General features: G+C 38.3%; 2 protein-coding genes across 3 annotated transcripts; both read right to left on the bottom strand.

Annotated features, from left to right (window-relative positions):
* Positions 1-162: 162 nt before the first annotated feature.
* Positions 163-6,948, bottom strand: mrps23 (mitochondrial ribosomal protein S23). The gene is made up of 5 exons (XM_026934922.3): positions 6,785-6,948; positions 5,673-5,852; positions 5,481-5,558; positions 4,516-4,642; positions 163-1,004 (listed from the first exon to the last, which is right to left on the bottom strand). Exons 1-5 carry the CDS (start codon positions 6,826-6,828, stop codon positions 861-863), a joined length of 573 nt encoding a protein of 190 aa, XP_026790723.2. The 5' UTR covers positions 6,829-6,948; the 3' UTR covers positions 163-860.
* A 1,713-nt stretch (positions 6,949-8,661) lies between these two features.
* Positions 8,662-18,054, bottom strand: LOC113539397 (nitric oxide synthase, inducible-like). Of its 2 annotated transcripts, none has more exons than XM_053239882.1 (26): positions 17,860-18,054; positions 17,601-17,690; positions 17,195-17,296; positions 16,731-16,879; positions 16,476-16,638; positions 16,266-16,357; positions 15,330-15,471; positions 15,056-15,195; positions 14,709-14,883; positions 14,514-14,615; positions 14,212-14,406; positions 13,475-13,560; positions 13,180-13,324; positions 12,966-13,070; positions 12,642-12,691; positions 12,375-12,549; positions 12,171-12,291; positions 11,959-12,037; positions 11,661-11,851; positions 11,228-11,394; positions 10,918-11,128; positions 10,678-10,765; positions 10,031-10,152; positions 9,773-9,921; positions 9,274-9,468; positions 8,662-9,155 (listed from the first exon to the last, which is right to left on the bottom strand). In XM_053239882.1, exons 2-26 carry the CDS (start codon positions 17,655-17,657, stop codon positions 9,117-9,119), a joined length of 3,240 nt encoding a protein of 1,079 aa, XP_053095857.1. In that variant the 5' UTR covers positions 17,658-17,690; positions 17,860-18,054; the 3' UTR covers positions 8,662-9,116. The 2 variants fall into 2 exon arrangements, with proteins under 2 accessions (XP_053095857.1, XP_034166259.2); XM_034310368.2 differs by having other exon boundaries at positions 17,601-17,708; positions 17,860-18,053.
* Positions 18,055-19,411: the final 1,357 nt, after the last annotated feature.

The raw sequence follows: 19,411 nt of genomic DNA, 5'->3' as shown, positions 1-19,411 counted from the left end.
AATATTCCATGATGAATATTGTTGAGATATATGGAGGAATAACACTTTGGGATGTGCTATTAAGAAAATAATCAGCTTCAGGGTGATGCAGCCCAACAATTTACTGTTACCACCCTTAAAGAAAATTTAAAATTAAACTGACTAAAGACAAATACCTTTCAGTTAATGTTGAAAACAATTTATTTGATTATTCATGAACAATACAACATACACTGTGTGGCCAAAATTTTGTTGACACCTGACCATAACACTCATATGTGCTTGCTGAACATCTCATTCCAGATTTAGTCTCCCTTTGCTGTTATAATAACCTCCACACTTCTGGAAAGGCTTTCCACTAGATTTCATGCAGTCTGTGTTTCTAATTCATTCTAAAGGTGTTCCATGGGGTCGAGGTCAGGGCTCTGTGCAGGCCACTTGAGTTCTTCCACTCCAGCCTTGGCACACCACGTCTTCACGAACCTCGCTTTGTGCACAGGGGCATTGTCATGCTGGAACAGGTTTAGGCCTCTCAGTTCCAGTGAAGGGAAACTGTAATGCTACAGCATACATAGACATTCTGTACAATTGTGTGCTTCCAACTTTTTAGCACCAGTTTGGGGAAGAAACACATATGGGTGTGATGGTCAGGTGTCCACATACTTTTGACCATTTGGTACATGTCTGTGATAGAATACAGAATGTTTGTTAAATTGAAAAGATCACTTCCATTTCTCAGTTCCATCTGTTGAAACAAAAATTAAGGAAGGAAGATCAGCAGCAAAGTGGTCAGCAGACTCGTCCTTGGTGCTCTGCAAGCTGCACTGGATATTCATTACATAGATTTATATTCATAAAGAAGAGTTGAACAGTCTTTTACGCTATAAGGTTTTTGAAGAGTCGGTGGGAGCGGTGTCTGTGTGCTCCTCCGCAGTGTGTGAGGCATTAACTGTGTCTTTTTGTTGTTCAGCCAACATGTCGGTTAACTTCATGGCCAGAAGAGGATTGCGTGTCTCTGCTGCCACCTGGTGATCAAAAGAGAGAATTAGTCTTGATTTTTCATGAGCCTTGTCTCTTCCTAGCTCTGAGCACACTTGATTTGAATGTCACCTGAGTGGTACCATCTACATTTGTACCTTTAGCATGCATCTTTGCATCTTCCTCCTGGTAAAATTAATACAGTGTACATTTCAATTTTAAATAAGATAATACAATGCCTTTTAGGACCTAGTATGTAATGTAATTACATTTAAGAGATACATAAAAAAAAATGAAACTAACAAGCAATGGGACCATTTTCCTGAGAGTGTATTGAGTTTCGAGCCTGGAGTTTAAAGTCTTTCAGCAGATCATAAGTAACTGGCATGCTGTATGTCGTTTTATAAATAGTCCATCTATAAATGTGCTGATATAAAAGGAAAGAGCTGAATTTGCAACCTTAAGTCATTGTTTAATTTTACACCACTGTGCTTTTGAATTGTCTATTCTGATCGGTCAGGAGGTATTATTAATGAAGAAGTAAGTAATAAACTGCATCAGAAATTGCAAACCACATCATTTCTGGAACAATATCCTTTGGACTGATGAGACCAAGGTGGAGTTATTTGGTCATAATGCACAGCACCATGTTTGGCAAAAACCAAAACACAGTGTATGATCAAAAACACCTCATACCAACTGTCAAGCATGGTGGTTGAGGGGCAATGATCTGAGCCTGTTTTGCCACCACAGGACCTGGTAAACTTGCACTCTTTGAGACAACAATGAACTCCACTTTACACCACAATATTCTTGAGACAAATGTGAGGCCACCTGTCTAGCAGCTTAAGCTCGGCTGGAATCGGGTCATGCAACAAGACAATGATCCCAAGCATACCAGCAAATCAACATCTGATTGGCTACAGAAGAAACAAAAATCAAGGAATTTTGATGCCATTGAGATGCTGTGGCGGGATCTTAAAAGAGCTGTGCATAAACTAAAAAAAAGTTTACTTCCAGTTAATGTTGCTAAAGGTGGTTCTACATGTTCCTGAATTACAGAATGTGCTTATTTTTTCCCCACTTGGTTTCTGAATGATGGTTATTTATAAAAAAAAAAAAAAAAAAAAAAAAAAAAAAAGACTACATAACCTTTCATTCATGGTACAACCGGAACTATTTTCCAAGCCATGCTGTTATACAAAAATAATGCACAACCTTCTGTCCTATAGATTCTAGCATTCAATCGTGCTGTGGTATAATTTTCTACAATCGTAGCACGTTATTTACCAAAGAAAAACTTCAAATTTTTGATATGGTTAAGTTTTCTGTGAGGAGACATTTGTTTAATGTTTACGTTAGGAGTCTCCAGTGTCAGTGCTTTGTAACAGTCAATAAGTCCTCTGAAAGAGGAGTTTTTTGTATTATTAATGTTAACAGAGGGAGAAACAAAAAAAGAGAGAGGAAACGACGGTTTTTAGCTGCTATAACATGAGAATGGGAACTTGTTTTGCGGACATGTAACTTCAAATGGATAAAAAGTATGTTGTGTAATTCTTTAATAAACTACTTTAATTGCTCAGTAATTGGTATGCACAATGGAAATAAAACGTATACACACCCCTGTTAAAATGGCAGGTTTTTGTAGTGTAAAAAAATGAAACCAAGATAAATCATGTCAGAACTTATTCCACCCTCAATGTGAACATACAACATACAAAAGTTAAGTGAAAAACAATCAGAAACATTTTAGGGAAAAATAGGAAAAAAAAAAAAAAAGTTACAATAACCTGATTGCATACGTGTGCATACCCTTTTATAAATAGGGATATGGGTGTGTTCACAATGAACCAATCACATTCAATCTCATGTCCAAAAGTAATTATCATACAGCTGTCATCAATGAAATTATTCAGATTAACGCCAAATAAAGATCAGCTGTTTCTGATGGATTTTCTTCACATCTTCTTGGTTTCATCCAACTGTTCCATCAACAAGAACAGGACGTCCCTCCAAAATTTATAAAAGGTCAAGACAAATACTTACCAGGGAGGCTGCCAAGAGACCTACGGCAACTTTAAAGGAGCTGCAGGAATATCTGACAAGTACTGATTACTGTCTGCATGTGACAACAATCTCTCATATTCTTCACATGTCTGGGCTATGGGGTAGGGCGGCTAGACAGAAGCCCTTTCTCACAAAAAACATCCAAGCACAACTAAATCACCCCAAACCATGTGGCAAAATGTGTTATGGTCTGTGGAGACCAATTCCAAAAGGTATAACAATTCCAAAATATGTTTGGTGCAAAAAAAAAAAAAAAAAGCACATCACCAAAAGAACACCATACCCATGGTGAAGCATGGTGGTGGCAGCATCATGCTTTATGGCTGCTTTTCTTCAGACAGAACTGGGGCTTTTATCAAGGTGGTGGGAATCATGAATAGCTATAAATCAGTCAATTTTAGCGCAAAACCTTCAGGTGACTGCTAGTAAGCCGAAGATGAAAAGGAATTTCACCTTTCAGCAGGATCATGACCCAAAGCATACATCTATAACCAACAAAGGAATGGCTTGACCTGAAATGACCTGAAGTGAGCTGTGCACAGGAGATGCCCTTAGAGTTTGATGGATCTAGAATGTTTTTGCAAGAAAGAGTGGGAAAATATTGCCAAGTCAAGATGGGCCATGCTGATAAATTCTTACCCATAAAAGACAGAGTGGTGTAATAAAATCAAAAGGTGCTTCCACAACATATTAATTTAGGGGTGTGAACACTTATGCAACTAGGTTATTGTTGTTCTTTTGGCTGCTCCCGTTAGGGGTTGCAAAGTGGATCACCTTCCGTTGTCCGCATAGTGATTTGGCACGTCGGATGCCATTACTGACGCAACCCTCCCCATTTATCCGGGCTTGGGACCGGTGATGAGAGTGCATTAGCACCCCCAGTGGCTAGGGTTGGTGCCCCACATGAGGCTCAAACCTACAATCCTGTGATCAAGAATCCCATGCTCTACTAACTGAGCTAGTCGGGCAATGCATCTAGGTTATTGTAAGTTTTTTATTTTCCTTTGTTCCCTAAAAAAGTTTCTGATTGTAAAATATAAAAATAAAGTGAAAAACAGTTTCACAATTAAAGGTGGGAAAAGATCTGACATTATTTATCGTTTCATTCTTTTTATTCGCAAAAACATGCCATTTTAACTGGGGTGTGTAGACTTTTTATATCCACACTAACACTGTGTTTGGTTCTGTACTACAGTGGAACAGTATTAAGTAAGGAATCAAGCACTCAGTGTCTTCCTGTTATAGGAAAATAATTAATCTGGGGGTAACAGTAACTCAGCTTCATATCACTACCCAATCACTGATTATTTTCCTACACCAGCATGACACAGAGTGTTTTATTCTTTACTTCATACTGTTACACTGTAGTACAGAGTCAAACACAGTGTTGCATACCAACTACTTATAAACATAATAAATTCCGCTGTAGTACACACCGAATACATCTGCAGTGCATAATGTGTGTAATTCTTATTCATAACAGTGACTCACAGCAGGTCCACCACCTCTCCTCCTGAGCACAACACCATCGGCAAGAAGAGCCTTTGCCGTTTCCTCAAGCAGCATCTCTGTCTTCACATCTCCCCTGCTCTCCAATTCACTGTACTTCTCCACAAACCTGAGCAAACACACAAAGAGCACACATTAGTTATATTCTGGTAAGACAAAATAGCACAGCATGTAAAACATTTGCAAACTTCTGGTCTGAACAGACAGCAACATACAATAAATATCCTATTTTCTTGCTTTTCCATCTTCTTTATCCGGACAATGCTTAAATATAAAAATATGTTTAAAAAAAAAAAATTGAGAACTTTTCTGGTATTTGCTCATTTCCATTAAATAGCTGAAGTGGCATTACTTAATGCAGCACTCTGTCAATGCATATGTTTGGCTTTGCTGATTAGAAAAAGCCAGAAAGGTTGTGTTTGACACATTTTCATCAAGACTTTCATGTATATTGCAAACTTTCTTGCCTTTTTCCCCTCATCACCTGAAAATATTAAAAAAAAGGCCAATCAATGGACCAGAATGTACGAGATTTGGATTAATATCAGCCAGTTTCTTATCCTTTTTTTGCATGTCTCGAAAATCTTCATGGTGAACAACATCCGTGAGTTTATATCTTTATATATTTCGAGGCTTATGTATTTTATTCAGACCTTGTTTAAATCCAAATCTATGCATTTCACCTCTTCTGCTCCTAATTTAAACTAAAACCATTTAGTCTTCAGATTTTTCCCATTAGTAGTTATTAGAAAGAAAAGACGTCAGGGGGAGTGGAGCAGGCAGATTCCGGCACAAAACTAGAGTCCTGCTTTTCCTGCTGGTGTTTGATTGTAGCATGATAAATGATGCCATATAACATAAAAGCTCAAATCCCTAAAACATTGGAAACCTGTGTCAAAATCCTTTAAATTACTTAAAAAAAAAAAAAAAAAAAAAGATAATCATACCTCTGGCAGGTCGATACAAAGCTCGGTTTTGTGAGATCAAACGCTTTAGGTCCATTTCCATACAACTCATAGAATTTCCTATAGTGAAGAAAAGAGCACAACTTCATTTATTATTTATTTCTGCTGTTATTATTATAGTTTATGATACAGTAAATACATAAAAGCCAAGCAGACAAATCTTTAGGTCATTACGCTCGTATTTGATCCTCCTTGTAAAAGATTTCAGGCACATTCTCCTCAGTTTTCCGCCGCACCACTCTCATTGGTTTCACATAGACGGGTTCTCTCTTTGGAGGAAACGCGGCATAGACGTCAAACCAAACAGGTTTCTTAGATTCCTTGATGACTCCAGAGCGCATAAGATCTCGAACCCTTGACAAGTGGCAGAAAAGAAGAAAGTGATGAGGATAAAGCAGACATTTCCATCTTACACTCTGTGAATTTACAGTGCCTTGGATAAGTATTCACCCTCCATGAACTTTTGTAGTTTTACAGTGAGGAACTGAAATGGACTAAACTGCAACTGATTCCTTAATCATATTAAGGTCCGGGATCTGACCGTTATAACACTTTCTGGTTCTTGGTTTTGAACTCAGTGTACCTTTGGCATTGTCCTGTCGGAAGCTGACGTCACTTGCAGACTACAACACATTTTCTACTAAGACTGCCCTGTATTTGGCTCGGCCATTAACTCTGACTGGTTTCCACAATCTCCACAATCTGATGCTACCACCACCATGCTTCACTGTGAGGATGATGTTTTCAAAGTGATGAAAGCATCCCCACAATAGTGAATAATTATGAAATTATAAAATAAGGCCATTTATTTTCAAAAATTTGTAGTTTGCAATCCATATGGATTTACAATTGCCAATCCACCTACTGGCATGTTTTTGGGAGGTGGGAGTTAATCCTCACAAGCACAGGAAGAACATGCAAAACTCCACACAGACAGTAACGATAATGAAACTGACATAACAAATTGTTATGGTCTTTACATTGTGACAAATATACATAGTTTTTAATTATGGTGTTGCTATTTTTTTCTGCTAATACCGTGATACTGAGAAACCGTGACTCGGTTATCAGAGCATAAGCATCAAACCGTACCACCTCCTTGTACAGGCATGAATTTGGGTTGCTTTCTGAACCTTTAGGTTTGATCTGTCACAGCTGTAAACATTTAATTTAACATAGCAGCGTCATTTTGTCATTTTAGCCAGTTTTATGGTCAATATGCCAAAAATAAAGCAAATAAGCTACCTCAACTAAAAAATAAAACAGTTTTTGACCCAAATACGTACCGGGTAAAAACAGTTCCGACCTTCTCAAGTCGGCTTCCAGCCATCGTGCAGTTGAGAAAAAAAATTATTTAGAGAAACGACAATAAAATAACTTGGGTCATGAGAAACCCGTGTCCCTTCTGCTCACCGGAGGTTAATATTTCCCACCCGTATTCCGAAAATCCCGCCCCCTGCGTAGGGATTGGCTTGTACTCTCCGGAGTTCTGAGTTGTGATTGGTCAGTAATTTAAACTCACACGCAGTTCGAAGGAACTGTCTTTGTGCTGTGAGGAACTAGCCAATCACAAAACAGGAGGCGGGATTTGTTGGAATACGGGTAGCGAAAACAGAACGCGCACACCAGCTGCATGGCAAACTACTTCCTGTGACAGCACTACGGCATTTCATTAGGGACAAACAGTATCGGTATTTTTTTTTTTATAACGCATATACGCTCACCGTCCAGTTTATTAGGAACACCTGTACGCCTTCACATTCATGCAGTTATCTAATCAGCCAATCAGGTGGCAACAGTACAATGCAAAAAAATATGCAAGGTCAATTGCGTCAGTTAATGTTCACATCAAACATCAGGATGACGAAAGAGTTTGATCTCTGTGACTTTGATTGTGGCATGGATGTTGGTACAAGATGGGCTGGTTTGAGTATTTCATAATCGGCTAATCTCTTGGGACTTTCACACGCAACAGTCTCTAGAGTTGTGTGAATGGTGTGAAAAACAAAAAACATCCTGTGAGCAACAGTTCTGTGGGTGGAAACGCCCTGTAGATAAGCGAGGTCAGACGAAAATGGCCAGATTGGTTCGAGCTGCCAGGAAGGATATAGTAACTCATATAATCACTCTTTACAACCGTGGTGAGTAGAAAAGCATCTCAGCATGCACAAAACATCGACCTTGAGGTGGAGGAGATACAACAGCAGATTATGTTTATAAAAAATACTCAAACCAGCCCTTCTGGTACCAAAATCCATGCCATGATCAGCGTGACAGAGATCACACTTTTTCCCCATTCTGATGTCTGATGTGAACAATAACTGAAGCTCATTACTACTCATTACTATCTGCGTGGTTTTTTGCATTGTGTTGCTGCCACATGATTGGCTGATTATGTTTGTAAAACATTGTCAAATATATAAATAAGAAGTAATAAGAAAATATTAGTTACTAAGTCATTCATTTTAAGTCCATTAAGCCATTTATACTACATTTAAAATACACACAGAGGACCTCTTTTATAAATCTTTTAGTAAAGTTGTGTGTATAAATGCCAATCATCTGTAAATTACTAAGCATATTCAAGATACAACTGATTTACATTTAGCCACACCTACAAAACTCCATAAAAGGCAAAGCTGACAGAGAGTTGAAGACAAAAATAATTAGACTAAACAGATTAAGCTCCCATGGGAAGCATGTGCTGATTCTACTCGTAATGCAGCACATTGGCTACCACAGACACACTAACATTTCCTCCTTTTATAGGGCGCCATTACATTTGTCATAATTGAATGGCTAGTCTTGGATTGCAAGATTGATTGTTTACTTATAAATCATTTATGTTAAACGAGTGAGTTTTTGCAAAAATTCGCATTAAATTGGTGTGCGTAATTGAAATAAGTGATTTAGATTTGATAGCGTAATCGAAGCATACAATCGATTACCCAATTATACAGTTTAAAGCCGATCAGTCGAAGTTCACATTAGTGAGTCTCCTAATACTTAAAATTTAAACAAACTCAGGAGCAAATGTTGAACATGCTTATCCAACAGGCTTTTCATACATACTACATTTCTTGTGCAAATGCTGCTGTGAATGATTTACGAATAAATTCATTCATATCCAGTTTGAAGAATGAGGCTCATAAACTTCTTCCCATAAATCCATTTTATTGTACAGTTTCATTAGTACACAATGGCTGAATAATCAGTTGAAAATCAAAATAAGAGACATTTCAATTTTCGAACTAGTTAAAGACACATTTACAAAATGTATACATAGAGAAAGTCATGAGTTCAGCAACACCAATGAATCCTTAAGAATATATTTTATGTCTTATAAAAGATACAATAAAGAAAGATGATTGAAATATTGATAATTGAATTATTGAATTGATGAAAGAATTATTATACTGAATATTCCAATAATAATACACATGATACCAGAGACTGAAATAAAACAATAATATGTTACACACATACAATATGTAGTACTGCTTGTCGGATCTCGACTAGTGACTTTTGGATCTCTGATGCTGAAGCAACTCATGATGATAGATGTGAACATATTCCTTTATTTATAACACAGATCTTCCTGTGTTGCTTGTTCCAGAACTAGGCTCCAAAGATGTCTTCATGGTACCTCTTTTCAGCCTAAAATAAAAACATCATCATTACTTTTACAAGCAAATGATCCTACTTTGGTGCAGGCTTAACAGACTATTAAGAAAATCATGGATCTATGATCTGTCATGACATAATGAGAGCTCACCTTTAGTTGGTCCAGATATTCTCCAGCCTGCGTGAGTGTTATACCCAGATGGCTAACCAGGATCTCCTGTATAGCATGGGCGACATCCCGGGCCATGTTCATGCTCCCACACACATACACATGTCCGGACCTCTGGTTCAAGACCTCCCAAACCTCTTCACTAAGCTGCTTCTTCAGGACATGTTGAACATACACCTAGGCAAAAAAGAGGATAGGTTAGGGCAACTGTGCTTCACAGGGTATCCGATGTGTAAACAGTATCATAGACAGCTGTCTTTACACATGATAACAACCTTAATTATTACATTTAAGGTGCCAACATCTATGGTTTAGCCATTGTATTTACAGTTGTTGCACCCTTGCTACAGCGATATTGGAGACAGTTAGAAATTAAGCTTTTCTGATTTTCCAGATGTGACAGACCTTACTTTCACTTCATTAGATAAAAAATGAAGAAGCTGCTTATCATTAAAGATTCGATGAGCAGTTCATGACATACCTTGGGGTAACCAGCTTGACGAGAATATGCTGGAGTGATGCTCTTCAGAGTCCCATTTTCTTTCATGTCAAACGTCTCCTCTTTATAAAGATGATCTGTGTCTGCATCACGACATCCAAACACCAGCATCATAGGACTCTTTTGCAAACCTGCAATAACAGTTTAACATTTATTGTATTTTTCAAAATCACTAAAACAATCCTGATTTATTATATTTCATATTGCAGATTGCCTGTCCCGGAGTGGATCTGGGATTACCTGTCTTTTTCATATCATGGAAGCGTTGCTGCCAGAAGCTGCGGAAGGGAGCAATGCCACTTCCTGCTCCGATTAGGATAGCTGGAGTGGTGGGATCTGGTGGAAGGTGGAATCCACCGGATCTGAAATCATAACAGTCAGGATATGAAAAGTCACTTTCATGCCAGAATTGGTGCCTAAAGATCCTAACTGCATATAATTTCTCATTCATGGTCTCTGCAGTTTTGGTGCTTTCCCATTTCCCAGCTTAAGTCCACTCACTAACTAATTAACAAGCCAGAACCAGAATGAAGGGTGAATTGTTGGCAGAGGAAAACCAAAATGTGCAGGGTGGTGGTAATTCAGGACCAGGTATATAATATAAACGGAGTTAGGAAACAACGGAAATCTGGGAGAAAGACCTCGTTTTCAGGTCCACCTTCTTACTAGTTAACTGCCTATACATTCTTATCTTTTTTTTCTCTACTAGTGATGAACTTTCCACATCCATCACCTCCCTATTTCCTCCCTACCCAAGATTCTTTAATTGGAAGCTGCCCAGAATTCAAGTCCAAGTTCTCCCCTCTTTTTACAGTTCTATAGTCACTGTTCATGCCATTTATTTATATATTGTGTTCTGTAATTGCAAAAAGCATTTGGTTACATACCCATGAATAAAGCAGGGAACTGTCTGTCCTTCTTTGAGGGTGTTGAGCCATGTGCTGCAGACACCATGATGTAGCGGACCCTTTCCATCTGGTGAGAAATAAGAACCAATATAGGATGTTAAAATACGATGTTTTTTCCACAGCAGACATTTCTTATGTTGGTTAGAATGAGGCTCCTTTACAGTAGCACTGTTTTACTTGTCTTGTGCATGAAGATTAATATTGCATACTGTCCTTTACCTTGGGTATGGTAGTTGACCACAGACACAGTGAGGTGAAGCTCGTGAGGGTAAAGATCAGGGGAGGAGCTGACAGAGTAGAGGCGGGGCTTCAGCAGGGGTAGCTGGCTGAGGAGGAAGGCTGCAGAGAGCTCCAGTGAAGGAAACTCCTCCAGAACCTCCAGGAAGTTGGGCTTGCGGAATGCTTTCCATTCTGAGTAACACTTGAAGTCCTGCAGAAAAGTGTTGTAAATTAAGTTTCATAAGTTATGCATCTTTCAAGTTACATCCTAAAGTAAGGAAGCTGTTCATCAAGTATGGACTTAGCATACCGATGCCAGTTCTAGCAGGCGCTGTTGGTCATCTTCCTTCTTGGTCAACTGTGAGAGCTTGCGTAGGAAGCTTTGAGAAGGTGGTGTGGTGATGTCCAGGAGGAATGTAAGAGCCTCGGTTAGAGAGCAGGCTGGGATACGAGAATCTGTCTGCCATTCTTCACCTCCTACAGGACAACACAGTGAAAAGAAGGTTTTTGATTGCTATATGGCTCTATAGAACACTCGATTTTCAACTGATTGTTCATTTTAGGCATTTGGACTGCCAATTCTGTCAAACAAACTAGCACAGATACAGAACAATCTACTAGTGTTCAAGTTGCTGTGTACTGTCACTAGTCATTTGGTAATGACCATTATTGCTTGCATATATGCTGGGATTTTCACATGGTGATATTTGATAGAAGTCTTGTAAGTTTAGTAGAACTTTTACCAGGGCCAGACTCAGGCAGGTATTCAAGTCGGACACTCTGATTGGTGGGAGGAGCATTGGGGAGGTGCTTCAGAATGCCCATCACCAGCTCATGTGAATTCCCTGGGAAAACGCCCACATGGTCACCTGCAGCATAATTTAAGACCTCTTTCCCATCGTCCACCTCCAGCTCCACCAGTAAAGTAGAGCGGCTGAAAACAAACGACAAGAAACAGTGAAAAACAGCAGATCAAAAATGGGCTGGCAACATTCCAAAGCAAGGTAAGAAAACTATAGAGTAAGTTGATTAAGAGCAGACCTTGACGCAGCACTCTGGAGATTCTTTCTCTTCTTCAGCTTCATGGGAAACACAGTTTTAGAGTGGAGTGCTGACAGGGCTGTAAGAACAAAACAGGTAGGCTGCTCAGCACCATAATATTCATTACAAATGTGAGTAGCTAATAATTGTATTCTTTTGCATTAATGTCTGATCACCAATGATATGTATAGTGTTGCTGTTAGACAGGGTACCTGAGATGTAGTCTAGGGTGCTGCTGTCAGGTTGCACTCGGTGTTTCTGAGCATCCCAGGTCTCTGTTAGGGACTCAGAGCCTGATAGTTGGCCCTTAACACCAAATTCTTCGCATGTAGCCTACAGGATGAAATACATTTTTTAGAAAAAGCTGAATTTTGATATGCTTAGTTGCCATTAAAGGTAGCCAGCATCCCACCAACCTTAAAGACGTTGCAAGCCCAGGCAGAGAACGCCTCTTCCTGCCCATTGAGCTCATCTCCCTCTCCTATGGAGGTCACACGTTTGGCTCCCAACTCTGCGAGCTTATCATCCACAGCATGGGCAAAAGCACAAAACTGTGGGTACATGCGAGAGCCAAGGCCAAAAACACAGTACCTGTGCAATTGGAAAAAAAAAAGAGATTACTCAAACCTCCTATTCTTTAACAGTTCTAAAGTTGTTAGTTGAACCATATACTTAGGACTAACCTCATGTTATTTTGCAGCTTATTCAGGTTCATGAGCTGCTTCTTGAAAGTCTGAGAAAAGAAGATATCATGGTGTCAAGATCTTGCATATGTCTATTTTGTTCTGCCATTTTTTTTCCTCTCCCTCTTGCATTACAGTATTTAGAATGGTCACAGCTAACATATGATTCCTTCAAGAGATATGAAGCCAGAAACTTTTTCAAACTGCTTTTGATGCAACATCATTGAGCAACTAAACACACAGTAATTAAATAACTGCCATGATATGATGAGGTAAACCTTTAGAGAAATTAACTCTAATAAATGTGAGTGTATTGGTAAATACCTCTCCATTTCCTGGAGGGTCTCCATTGCCAAATGTGCTGGTGACGACCATCATAAGACGCTCATTCTTAAAATCCTGAAAATTGTAGTCCTCCATGCAAAGTAGCTGTATCAGTAAAAAAAAAAAATAAAGAGTCGAGTGTTTATCTCACAGATAAATAGAAAATCAGCTCCATAGCGTGAAAGGGACTGATATGTGGGGATGGTTTTCTTACCCTGGGATTGAAAGCACAGCTGAGCATTGACTTGAGCTTTTTGGCAAAGGTCTGTGATTTTCCGGTTTCAGTAGCATAGAGGATGGTGCAAGGTACTCTCTTTTTCAAGGCAGACAGCATGAGGATTTGAGAGAAGACCACTGCCCTGAAGGATCAAAATGCAAGCACATGAACATCATTGCATTTAAAAACAGTTTTAAAATAATATGTCCAATGACAACTGAAATTAGTTAGTGAAGCACTGGGTCAGCAGCAGAGCCACGCCCAGAAATTGAAAATTGTGAGGTTGTCTTACTTTGTAAGTGCTTTGAAGCTGATTCTTTTTCGTTTCTTTAGTCCTTTTGTCTCGTCTTTCCAGACATATGTTAACCAGGGATCAGCCTTCAAACAACAGCAATAGCAACAGCAAGTTAAGACAGGTGAAACTTTATATATAATATAGATATAGATGTATAGATATTTTCACTCTCTTTGCACTAAATGCAGCATTGGACCTTTTTTAAGGACATGATATTCTACACTTTGGCTTTTAAAAGGTTTTAGGTTTTAGTACCATTATTGCTCTAATAGCTATGGGCTATATTCAGAGTTGAGCAAAGTGCGTACTGTGGATTTAATATCGAAATTGAGCACATTGTTATTCCAAGGTGTAACTACAGACTTAAGTGCTATTTTATTGTACAGGATATGTGCACACAGGGTGGGGTTTTCCTATAATAAAGCTGTATATCAGTCACACAAGATTCTGTCCTTGAACATAAACTCATTTTCTTGAGCAACATCAAATCAACAAAAGTCTGGCAACCCCAGAGGCATGAACTACACAAAAGCAATTTGCATAATCTGAATGGAGAGCCCAGAAAATTGACTTCAGCACCTGTGTTACCTGACTCTGAATATGAGGAACTTTCCCCATGAAATTAATGACATAACTTTTGGGCTTAAGTCATCATCTCTGAATATGGAACTTTTTTCATTGTACATTTATAACAGTATTCACTGTTCTGGTAAGAGGTGCAGAGTGAGTTCTACCTGGTAGTAAAAGAAGGGGGACAGGATGTAGTTGATCATCTCCTGGTGGAACACAGGGGTCAGAGAACCAGACATGGGAGGCACCAGCCAGACCCAGTCAGCAGGACAGCCACCACGCAGGCGCAATTCAGTCTCCATGTGCTTCATGAAGGACTCAGCGGCAGAGTGGTGGTCTGTGATGGTCACCTTATTTTTCTGCAGCATAAGACAAAGAGGCACTCAGATGAGACCTACTGCACACTATAGAAATGTCTTCTTCTGTATAGAAACTGCACATAATGATCAATACAAGAGCTTTGTACCTGAAAACTGTGAATAACAGCAACATTGATGGCAACCAGAGCCTCATCCTTCCACAGTGATGACAGCTTGTGTGTATCCAACCCCATATAACGCCCAACTTTCTGTAGAAGGTAAAGCATTAAAAATAGAAATTAGTTTTAAACTATCCAAACCTAAACTTCAGGACCATCCCACACTGAGTGAACTAGGTTTACCTCAAGAATGTTGTAGCGCTGGGTATCACAGAAGTCCCTCACACCAATCTCAGTGCCCATATACCAGCCATTGAAAGGGCATGCTGTGAACTCAATACCACCAATCTCCAGCAACATGTTGGCCACTGCAGGCAGCGCATACCATCTGAGGTTCAGTTCTTTGAACCATTTATACCTGTGGAAAAACCAAAGTGTTTTAATGAGTGGCTGTAAGATCAGAGCCTAAACTACTGTATGTTCATTCATATCGATCATATTAACACATATGTATACAGGATATGTATAAATTATATACGTATCCTTTACCACAGGATACGTATACAAGACACAGTGTGCACATCACTTACTGTGGGTGCTCCATTTCCACCTCCAGTACCAACTCTGGGGGAATTTCAAATAGCTCAGGATCTTCTCCATTGGCCTGCAAGATCAGTGGCAGCACATCAAAGGACCCGTACTTTGGTGTCCATCCAAGTTGGACACAAATCTGTTAGAAGGCAGAGTTCAGATACTTCAGAAACCAAAAAGATACACTGTGCTTGGGTGAATTATGTATTATTTGTAAGCTTATGGTTCAGAAAAATTAGAACCCAAATAAACTGAAGTGTGACTTGTGGATACCTCAGTGAATTCCACATTAGCAGGGTCTCCTATAATTCGGCCGTTCTCCATCTGATAGCCAGCGTATCTAATGAGCTGACTGTTCCAAACCCGGAAATCATGCTGGCCATCAGTTCTTTGAGGAAACACAGTGATCGCTGACCTGTAAAATAATAACAATTATGCACAGCACTGTTTTATTCTCGAATCTGATTGGCCAGAATGTGCCGTCTGCAGGGCAAATCGCGTTTATATCAATGTGCCCGTTATAATGCATTATTATTTTTCTAATTATAGCTCATTCACAGAGACTTGTATGGTGGATGCTGTTATTTAACAAAATAACATACAGTCCCCCCGAAAGTACTGGAATGGCAAGGCCAATTCATTGGTTTTGCTACCAATTGTTTGAGATCAAAAGATGAAACTGTAAACTGTGGCTTTAAGTTTTCCACCACAGGAAAGTCTTCAGGACAAAAGAGTTTATAATTTTCCAGTTTGTAACATGACAATCTGCATTTTTTTGTCTTAACTTCAAAATAAAGAAAAAGAGGCTGGCGAGGAAACGACTGTTCATAGTTGCTATAACATGAGTGATAACAGGAACTAACTTGTTTTGCAGACGTTCTGCAACATTAATTATAACTGTAAAAGTACACCATCATTCTTAAATAAATAAAATAAAATAAAATAATTAATCGTTGGCAAATTGCTGTTGTATAACAGGAATAAAACATTGCAGGACATGCTGTTATAGGAAAATAATCAACTTTGGGGAGGTAACAGTGACATTACTTTATACTGTGCATCACACTACCCAGTCTTTGAATATTTTCATATAACAGCATGACACAGCAGTGTGTGTGTCTTATTCCTCACATTAGCCAAAAACATTCCATTCTATAAGCCCAAAATGACTGGTTATCAAACATAATAAACACCATAAATTAAGTGTACCTTAAATTGCCTCCATTTGTGGCAAATTTTATGTGAGAACACAAGAACTGGAACATTTCCTTAGAGGTCCTGCATTTGCGTGCATCAAACAACTGAGGAGAGAAATAGCTCACATTAAATTTTGCAGACATGGATTTGCACATTTCAGTTCTTAATTTTGCAGTTTATTCACAAACATGATATAAGATTTTAAAAATAAGAATATTTGACCTGTAAATTGGACCACTGAATCCTGCCGATGCACCTGGGTGCGTTCCTCCAAGCCTGTTTGGCTCCAAATGCGAGCTCCTCTGTGGTGAGCTGATAAGATCCGGTGGCATCAATCTCGTTGGCCACCTCATTAAGACGGGCCAGATGCTCATCTGTTTTAGACCTGCATTAAACAAACACCACTGGATCAAAACCATGTCTCAGCTTAGTTCATTTAACCTACAACAAGTACAAATGGTATTGAAGTATGCCTACGTTTTGAAGGATTTGTAGTACTGGTTGATGAAGTCGATGGCCTGCGTAAGGAGCTCGTTGGTAGAAGGTGGGGAAACTGGAGAAGAACGCGTTAAAGACTTTGGGTTCATTATGGAACCCTCACACATTTTCGGCTTGCAGACCTGACTCTGAAAAAGCAAGACAGTAGACATTTAACAGGAATTCTTGCTAAATTTAAATATATATATTGATATGTTCAAATAAATATGTTGTTATAAATTGTTTCTTTTCTGATATTTTACAATATTTTTGTATTCCATCTAGGTCATTGGTTTATATAACATTGTAGATTATACTAACTATTTACACAATGAAATTCCTAGTATTTTTTAGAACATTATTATTTATTAGACTAAAACTTTCCCTCCATTTTTCGATGCTATTTTCTTTAGTTTTTAGCACTAAAAAGCAGAATGAATGTAATGGTTAATGACAGTACTCACCCTGACAGCTCGGTGGTAAAGTGTGTCTTGGTGGCTTGTACCATTTTGAAAGTTTTTCATATGTACTGACATTGGACAACGGCTGATTCTGTTCTCCCTAACCTGCACAGGAAATAAAATACTTAAAAATACTACTACTACAACTAATAATAATAATAATAATAATAATAATAATAATAATAAATTATCTATTAAAAAAGATTACTTTAAAACATAATTCATATTCATATTTTAAAAACAATAAAAATACAAATAAGTAAAAATAAATATAAATAAATATAATATTTTATACATATAAATAAATTCATTTCTTTTCTTTTTCCAGTTATGCCATGGTTTTACTACCATTGTCACTGTGTCTGATTGTAATACATGCATCATATTTAGCTTAGTTGACTTTACTCGCCTTATTTGTCTGGGTCAGGGGGGGCTCCTTCATGGTGTCAGGAATAATCTTTCCCATGTTTATTAAAGTATAAAGTGCTCAACACTGTCACTGTGATGAGAAATGAGTCTGTTGATGATATAAATAGGTCTATGTTAATTTAAAAAAAAATAAATAAATTTACTACTATGCTTAATATCATAGTAAGCCTATTCTGAATTCAGCCCATGAAATGTTGTTAAACTTAGGTTAAACTTTAAAAAAAAAATAAGCTTCTCACCTTTCTATTTATGTGGCAGCAGGTTTTCTTCAGTTTCTAGTAGTGGTAGTTGTAGCACAAGTTGTGGCAAGTGCACATCTGATTCACAAGTGAGCATCCTTTCCTTTTTATAGGCTACACCTTCTTCAGGTTTTGGGGCAGGCCACATTGTGTCTAGAGCCAGTGGGCAGGGCTGTGTAGTAATCATCCACATTGTCAGTATACTTTCTCAACACTCATATAATTTTTTTTTTCTTCCTTGTGGGGAAATACGTCTGTGTTTTATTTATAGATTTGCCCTCATCTTGTAGTTGTATAACTTGCTCATAAAAGAAAAGGAAAAAAAAAAATTTTTTACTTCACATTAAAAAGAAAGCATTTTACTGTTTTCATATTTGATATACATTTGTTTCATTCATTCTTTCATTTTTCTTATACTTTTCCTGGTGGGGGACATGGTGGGACCAGGCTGAGTAGGTCAGCCTTGACTTCCAGATTCCAGCTCATCCTGAAGGATCTCCTGATATTCCCAAGCCAACTGTGAGAGCCAGTGTGTCCGGGGTCTGTCCCGAGGTCGCTGCCCAGTGGAACGTAACTGATACAGCGGGAGCTGAAAAAAAAACGTCTTTAAATTTCGTTAAAAAAAAAAAAAAAGAAAGAAAGAAAGGTCTTCATTCCATAAGAATAGTAGCGAGGCATATGTAACCAGCACTGTGGATTCATTGGAGTTAGACTGACCTGAACCAGAGCATCTAAAATCTTTACAATACTGTATATACCTCTTGAGCAGGAATTATCAGCCATATGCAGACATGTGTTACCCTGTTGACTGTCCATTTTTAATCTACTCCCTTTCCCGTTCACCTTATGGTGTGGGAGCGAGGAACTTGTTCGGGTTGAATTGAGTTGTTTGGGATTCGAGATCTCAACAGTTGTTGCAGCAAATGTCCCAGTCATCATAGTCACAAAGAAAAGTTCTCATACTTGCCCTCATATTCACACTTACTCTAGGATATTACTCAAAGCAGGAAGTTAATGAAATCAGTTTACTTTCCCTTCCTAGAAATACACAATGTTTCTAGTAATTACACAAAACTTAAATTAGATTAAGCTCAGGTAGGTCAGGTACATTCTTTCTGCAAATTCCATCTTGACTTTCAAGAATTTTCCACAGAAGCACCATCAGCACTCACCATCTCAGTGTGAAGACATGTATATCTACAGTAGACGTGCTTTTTTCTGCCAAATACTTATCTTTCAAGGTAAGACTGTATTCCTCTCAATTACTGAATCAAATTTAATTCTCAATTCTGATACATAAATTTGATTATTTGGTTAATTTTCTATAACAGCAGTTCTGAAAGTAGTTCCAGCTGTAAGAAACATCAGGTGGATATTAATGTGCTAATTCTAATTTGTTATTGTTTCTATAGTAACACATTACTATAACAGGGCTTGTAAGGTGGAATCTCGACATAGACAGATTTATGAAAAAAAAAATTGAATAAAAAGTATAATTGTTGATATGTCGCAGGTATGAGAAGACATTTATTTATGGAGGGGGTCTCCAGTG

This window comes from Pangasianodon hypophthalmus, chromosome 14, assembly GCF_027358585.1.
Source record: "Pangasianodon hypophthalmus isolate fPanHyp1 chromosome 14, fPanHyp1.pri, whole genome shotgun sequence".
Taxonomy (NCBI): domain Eukaryota; kingdom Metazoa; phylum Chordata; class Actinopteri; order Siluriformes; family Pangasiidae; genus Pangasianodon; species Pangasianodon hypophthalmus.
Note: the sequence above shows the minus strand (reverse complement) of the source record. Positions and strands in the feature narration are given on the sequence as shown.

What these genes read in the sequence shown, in the direction of transcription:
- mrps23 (XM_026934922.3), bottom strand. Translation starts at nt 6,828, where the DNA reads ATGGCTGGAAGCCGACTTGAGAAGGTCGGAACTGTTTTTACCCG. An exon ending in GTCGGAACTGTTTTTACCCG is followed by an intron (nt 5,853 to 6,784) that starts GTACGTATTTGG and finishes CCACTTGTCAAG; the next exon opens with GGTTCGAGATCTTATGCGCT. An exon ending in TTTGTATCGACCTGCCAGAG is followed by an intron (nt 4,643 to 5,480) that starts GTATGATTATCT and finishes GTGTTTGCTCAG; the next exon opens with GTTTGTGGAGAAGTACAGTG.
- LOC113539397 (XM_053239882.1), bottom strand. Translation starts at nt 17,657, where the DNA reads ATGGGAAAGATTATTCCTGACACCATGAAGGAGCCCCCCCTGACCCAG. An exon ending in GGGCTTGCAACGTCTTTAAG is followed by an intron (nt 12,292 to 12,374) that starts GTTGGTGGGATG and finishes TTCATCCTGTAG; the next exon opens with GCTACATGCGAAGAATTTGG. An exon ending in CACCCTAGACTACATCTCAG is followed by an intron (nt 12,038 to 12,170) that starts GTACCCTGTCTA and finishes TTGTTCTTACAG; the next exon opens with CCCTGTCAGCACTCCACTCT.